Source organism: Cupressus sempervirens, chromosome 8 (assembly GCF_028749045.1).
Source record: "Cupressus sempervirens isolate cs-2001-9-10 chromosome 8, ASM2874904v1, whole genome shotgun sequence".
Taxonomy (NCBI): domain Eukaryota; kingdom Viridiplantae; phylum Streptophyta; class Pinopsida; order Cupressales; family Cupressaceae; genus Cupressus; species Cupressus sempervirens.
The window spans coordinates 585,722,058-585,728,566 of NC_143125.1; the positions used below are offsets into that span (position 1 = coordinate 585,722,058).

Genomic DNA, 6,509 nt, shown 5'->3' on the forward strand with positions numbered 1-6,509 from the left:
GAGCTGTCCTCATACTAAAATAAAATAATATTATTCATTCCTCAAAAACCGTAAAAACAAATCAAAACGAACAATTCAAAACCCCACTACAAATTTAGAGGCAGTGAAAAGCCGGCCCGCACTAGCCGTGCTTTGTTCGCTAGCGAAAGATATTTTTGAAATCCTCGCCGGCCGTTTGACGTCGACGGGAGCCCCACCAACGGTCAGATGGGCAAAATTTTCCTATAAGCAGAGACAAACGAGCATAGATCTGATATATCTCCTCGACATTTTCATTTCCGAGAAAAGTCTTGAAGCGCAGAGATTTTGTAGTGTTGTTGAGGTTTTTTTCTTCTTTTCTTGGCGCGTTAGGGTTTCAATTTCTTCTGCGAAAATGCGAGAGATCTTGCATATTCAGGGTGGGCAATGTGGTAACCAGATCGGGGCAAAGTTCTGGGAAGTTGTTTGTGATGAGCACGGGATAGATCCCACGGGAAGGTACCATGGCACATCTGATCTTCAGCTGGAGAGAGTGAATGTGTATTACAATGAGGCGAGCTGCGGGAGATTTGTTCCCAGGGCCGTGCTCATGGATCTGGAGCCTGGAACCATGGACAGCGTCAGGACGGGCCCCTATGGCCAGATCTTTAGGCCTGATAATTTCGTCTTCGGGCAGTCCGGCGCTGGAAATAACTGGGCGAAGGGCCATTACACTGAGGGCGCAGAGCTCATTGATGCCGTGTTGGACGTTGTGCGCAAGGAGGCTGAGAACTGTGACTGCTTGCAAGGTACATTTAGGTTTTCATCCTTTGTTTTGAGATTGAAACCCTAGAAACCCTGGATCTGTAGCACTGACTTCCGCTTTCTGTTTTTGTGTTCTTTTAGGGTTTCAGGTGTGCCATTCGCTTGGAGGAGGCACGGGATCTGGAATGGGGACGCTTCTTATATCGAAGATTAGAGAAGAGTATCCCGATCGCATGATGCTGACTTTCTCTGTTTTTCCGTCTCCTAAGGTGTCTGACACTGTTGTGGAGCCCTACAATGCTACACTGTCGGTGCACCAGCTTGTGGAGAATGCTGATGAGTGTATGGTCTTGGACAATGAGGCGCTCTATGACATTTGCTTCAGGACTCTCAAGCTCACTACCCCAAGCTGTAAGTTCAAAACTTCCTTTCTTCATTTTATTTTCCAATTCTTCCTTGCAAAGTTTTATTAAACAGGTCAGTTAGACTCCGTCTCTTAAATATCTGAAGAAAATCTGAGTATAGTGCCCCTCCTTAAATAAAAAAGCAGGCAGTGCTTAAATGTCTCTGTATTTGGTAATACCAAGTTGTTTGCAGTACTTAGAATGCATTACTACTGCTATAAGATCCTGTATTATATTGCTTGTCTACGAATACTCTGTATACTACATTTTTTATTTCGATGTGCAACCATATTGAGAATCGGAAAGGGCTTAATGTTTTTGGTTTTTGGTGCTACAGTTGGAGATTTAAATCACTTAATCTCAGCCACAATGAGCGGTGTAACCTGCTGCCTCCGTTTCCCCGGTCAGCTGAACTCAGATCTGAGAAAGCTAGCCGTGAATCTGATCCCCTTCCCCCGCCTGCATTTCTTCATGGTGGGTTTTGCACCTTTGACCTCCCGTGGGTCGCAGCAATACCGCGCTCTAACTGTGCCGGAGTTGACTCAGCAGATGTGGGACTCGAAGAACATGATGTGTGCTGCAGATCCTAGGCACGGGCGTTACCTGACAGCCTCAGCCATGTTCCGTGGGAAGATGAGCACCAAGGAAGTGGACGAGCAGATGATGAATGTGCAAAACAAGAACTCCTCCTACTTTGTGGAATGGATCCCCAACAATGTGAAGTCCTCTGCCTGTGACATCCCTCCCACGGGCCTCAAAATGGCTTCCACCTTCATTGGTAACTCTACCTCCATTCAGGAGATGTTCAGGCGTGTGAGCGAGCAGTTCACTGCTATGTTCAGGAGAAAGGCTTTCTTGCATTGGTACACCGGAGAAGGCATGGATGAGATGGAGTTCACTGAGGCCGAGAGCAACATGAACGATCTGGTCTCTGAGTACATGCAATATCAGGATGCCACCGCTGATGAGGAAGAGGAGTACGATGACGAAGAAGAACAAGAAATGTGATTGGTCCAAAATAATTTTCATATAAGTTACTTCTGTTTAACAATGGCGACAACGGCTAGTTGTTTTCACATCTAGTTATGTGTTTGTCTATTTCATTTGTTGTATTTTCCTCCCTTCTGCTGGATGATAAGCAGATAAGCTGGTTTTTCGTTTAATACCACTCTGCTATAATACATTGATATGCATCTATCACATTTGGATTGAATATTCTACTAAAAGTTTTTTGGTAAATAGAGACTAAATTTGTTGCATGTTTATAGTTTTTTTTGAATGCACTGTTGTTAATTGACCTGGAAATTATCATTGAGACCGGGGGACTCGCATCCCCTCTTAAACTTCAAGTATCTGTCTCCGAGACGTCCCTGCACCTGATACTTGAGTACCCAAGTATGACGCAGCTGGGATGAGTACTTGAATTTTTTATTTTTGAATGTTACTATTGGATATGTAATATTATGTTTAATGTTCAGTTGTTCTACTTCATGCTGCAATTTTGCTATATTTGATTATTTAATTTGGAGTACTCTGCTCGTAACCCAGCATTTCAAATTCTATACCAATACAATGCAACACGCCTACCTACCTCGTCCACCACTTGCCACTGTCCCAAAAATGAGGCCCATTTTCCCTGTCCAACGTACCCCAGCACTGGTGTTACACTGGACATTATTGAATTGGTGTGCAGACTCACGGTTATTTAGAACAAATTAGGCTCAACTTCTCTGTAATTCTTTATATATATAAAAAAAAGTTTATATGGTGATTCACATTAAATATCAATAGGCTCACCCACCGTAAGAAGATCGCTTTTTAGGAAATATCAATAGGCTTACCCATCGTAAGAAGACTGCTTTTTAGGAAATATCAATAGGCTCACCCACCGTAAGAAGATTGCTTTTTAGGAAATCACAATGTCTCTTATAAGGTGCTCTGGTGTTCTGCAACATTAGCATACATGTTGTGTTCTGCAACATTAGCAATGGAATAGGTGAAAATTTAAGGTGAAACATTAGTCTCTTTTAGGTGAAAAGTTAAGGAGCCTGCGCTTTTTTCCTTTGATTTTTAATATGTACAATTATTTTATTAAAAGTATTCTTTAATAAGCAAAAAGGCCTAAAAGAATGTTAATCACGAGCTTCTGTATTTTCTGAGTTATATCTACGTATCTATACAAGAAGAAAACTCAGTCTCTGTTAGGTGAAAAGTTAAGGAGCCTGCGCTTTTTTCCAGTGATTTTTAATATGTACAATTATTTTATTAAAAGTATTCTTTAATAAGCAAAAAGGCCTAAAAGAATGTTAATCACGAGCTTCTGTATTTTCTGAGTTATATCTACGCATCTATACAAGAAGAAAACTCATTGCTTGCTATTTTGGACAAATTTGCATTGGTGTTCATTCATTGATTAGAAAGGCTTTTGGACAGGACTGTACTGTACTTTTAGTAGGTAAGAGCTCACTTATACTTCTGGTGGATTTTCCTGAACTTCTAGGCCTTATAGCGATATCTTGATGATATAGTTTATTGGGGAAAACCCGTAAATAATATATAAGAGCAAGATCAGACTTGCTTGAAGTGCTACTTCATTCTGTTATATATAAGCATTTGCAGGTTTGGAAAACAGCTGAGTTATTATTTGTTGAACAGGACTGTACTGTACTTTTAGTAGGTAAGAGCTCACTTATACTTCTGGTGGATTTTCCTGAACTTCTAGGCCTTATAGCGATTTCTTGATGATATAATTTATTGGGGAAAACCCGTAAATAATATATAAGAGCAAGATCAGACTTGCTTGAAGTGCTACTTCATTCTGTTATATATAAGCATTTGCAGGTTTGGAAAACAGCTGAGTTATTATTTGCTGAATGGGAATGTGCAAGATCAGACTTCTAGTGGATTTTTTTCCTGATCTTCTAGGCCTTATAACGATTTTTAGTAATTTTATTGTATTGGAGAAGACCAAGACCACACTTGTTCAACTCTTGCTTAATTCCGTGGCTATAAAGCATTAGCAGGTTAGGAGCACAGCGAAGTTGGATAAGACCTGTAAATTTAAGAGCAAGGCCAGGATTTTATTATTTTTTGAATGGGATTTTGCACTTTTTAGCTCGGACGAAGAGCTCCACTGCTTTCACCGCTTTTTGCAGCAAATTTTAACGATGTACATTATTTGATTGAAAAATAATCTAGCTATTGTGGTGCTCTTATATTCATGCCGCTGCTAGCAGTGGTGCTCTTATATTCATGCCTGAATTTGGTATAATCAAGTTTCTCGTGTTTGTCAGGATGGACGACATCAAACACATCTGAAATTTGCTAGGTGGAAGACTTTTACTTGTAAGTGAAAACCATTTATGTGCTGAGAATGAAGTGCTAGAATTTCTTATTATTTTTAATGGGGGATTGGTAGGAAATCTATGGTCCAGCTGTATTATAACTCACACGTGTGCCATGAAGGGCGCATTTGAAGTTGCTAGGACTTTTACTTTAAGCAAAAATCATTTATATGTTTAGAATTAAATGCTATCATATAATTTCTTATTATTTTTATTGTGAAATTCGTAGGAAATTGATGGATCCAGCTGTGTGTCAATAACTTACACGTATTTTATAGCCTTTTGGGTTTCATGTATTTTTAGAAATAAAAGTCCAGCAAAGGGTGAATTCAACATAAGTTTCATAATCTTGCATTTTCTTAATTTCTTAATTTCAATGTTCCTTAAAAATGTGTTTCCACCTTAGATGCACAATTTATCGAAATGGAAATGGTTTCAAGGACTTGAGGATGGTCAAAAATGTTTCCAAGATGTTTGCAGCCATCCAAAAATACTAAAACGAATTTTGGAAATTCGGAATCGACCAACTCTTGTAACATGAATTTGGTATCATCACGCACATAAAAAGTTGTCGGATGAGACTTTGACTTTAAAAAAAAAACATTTATATGCTGAGAATGAAAGCCTACCACTAGAATTTCTTATTATTTTAATTGGGAGATTGGTAGGAAATCAACGGTCCAATTGTGTGTGAAATTTAACTCACACATGCATGCCATCAAACCTATCTAAAATTGCGTGATGAGCATTTTCAGTTTTAGTAGAATGAAAGGCTACCATTAGGATTCTTATTAATTGTATTGGGGCATTGGTATGAAATCAATGGTCCTTACACATTTATGCTATCAAGGGCATTTGAAATTGCTACATAAAGACTTTTACTTGTAAACAAAAATCATTTAGATGTTGATTAGAAAGAGAAAATTGATTTTGGAAAGATGGTGGGTAGGATAGCAATACACAAAATGCATTTAATGTGGAGTTAAACCCAAAATGATAGAGGGAATGTCCAACCAGTATGACTTTTAAGGCAATTCCCCATACATCAGCTAAGCTTATTTTGGTTAGCAACCATTTCTCAACTTTCCTAGCGACAATATGTGGAGTTGGTGGCCCCATGGTTGCTATTTTTTGTTGCTTATTTCTTAACAAACATCTAAAATATAAAGTTTAAATAAAAATCCTAATAATAAAGTCTATATAATTTCTTTTTTGAGAAAAAAAAAAAGAAAAAAAAATAGCATTTGAAATTGCCAGATAAAGACTCTTACTTATAAACAAAAACCATTTAGATGTTGAGAATGAAAGGGTACCACTAGAATTTCTTATTAGTTTTATTGGGATTGGTAGGGAATTGATGGTCTAGTTGTGTGTCAATAACTCAAGCACGTATGCGATCAAGCACATTTGAAATTGCCTTATGAAGGTTAAGGGAATAGGGAGGTGCACACACTATCTAATTGGGCTCTCACCTTGTAAAACATGAAATTAAAACAATTTTTTTTAGGAATTTAAATTTGGAAGGATATATTAATAGCTATCATTAGCAATAAAAAGAAGAATTTGGAATGATGGTGCTTAGGATGGCGACACACAATATGCGTTTAATGTGGAGTTACCCCAAAATGATAGAGGAAATGTCGAGACGGTATGACTAAGGCAATTCCTCATGTGTCTGCTAAGCTTATTTAGGTTAGCAACCATTGCTCAACTTTCCTAGCAACAATATGTGGAGTTGGTGGCCCCATGGTTGGCCCCATGGTTACTATTTTTTTTTGCTAATTTGTTAACAAACATCTAAAATAGAAAGTTTAAATAAAAAACCTAATAATAAATTTTGTAGAATTTTTTTTGAGAAAAAACGAGAGAATAAAAAATAGGAAAAAATCTTATAGACCCACGTCTCATTTTTCTCAATAAACAATGATCGCTTATTTTAGCCCCATGCTTATTTCAAAGCTTATTTTTAAATTTTAAGGAGTGGTTGCTCCAATAAAATTGGGATAGATCCTAAATTATACTTTTCTTGTGATTATAA

The 6,509-nt window shown here is 37.9% G+C and overlaps 1 protein-coding gene across 1 annotated transcript; it reads left to right on the top strand.

Annotated features, from left to right (window-relative positions):
* The first annotated feature begins 255 nt into the window (after positions 1 to 255).
* Positions 256 to 2,366, top strand: LOC149543795 (tubulin beta-4 chain-like). Its single transcript, XM_089798477.1, has 3 exons — positions 256 to 767; positions 865 to 1,134; positions 1,465 to 2,366. Exons 1-3 carry the CDS (start codon positions 374 to 376, stop codon positions 2,133 to 2,135), a joined length of 1,335 nt encoding a protein of 444 aa, XP_089654603.1. The 5' UTR covers positions 256 to 373; the 3' UTR covers positions 2,136 to 2,366.
* The last annotated feature ends 4,143 nt before the right edge of the window (positions 2,367 to 6,509 follow it).

What these genes read in the sequence shown, in the direction of transcription:
- LOC149543795 (XM_089798477.1), top strand. Translation starts at nt 374, where the DNA reads ATGCGAGAGATCTTGCATATTCAGGGTGGGCAATGTGGTAACCAGATC. An exon ending in GAACTGTGACTGCTTGCAAG is followed by an intron (nt 768 to 864) that starts GTACATTTAGGT and finishes GTGTTCTTTTAG; the next exon opens with GGTTTCAGGTGTGCCATTCG. An exon ending in CAAGCTCACTACCCCAAGCT is followed by an intron (nt 1,135 to 1,464) that starts GTAAGTTCAAAA and finishes TTGGTGCTACAG; the next exon opens with TTGGAGATTTAAATCACTTA.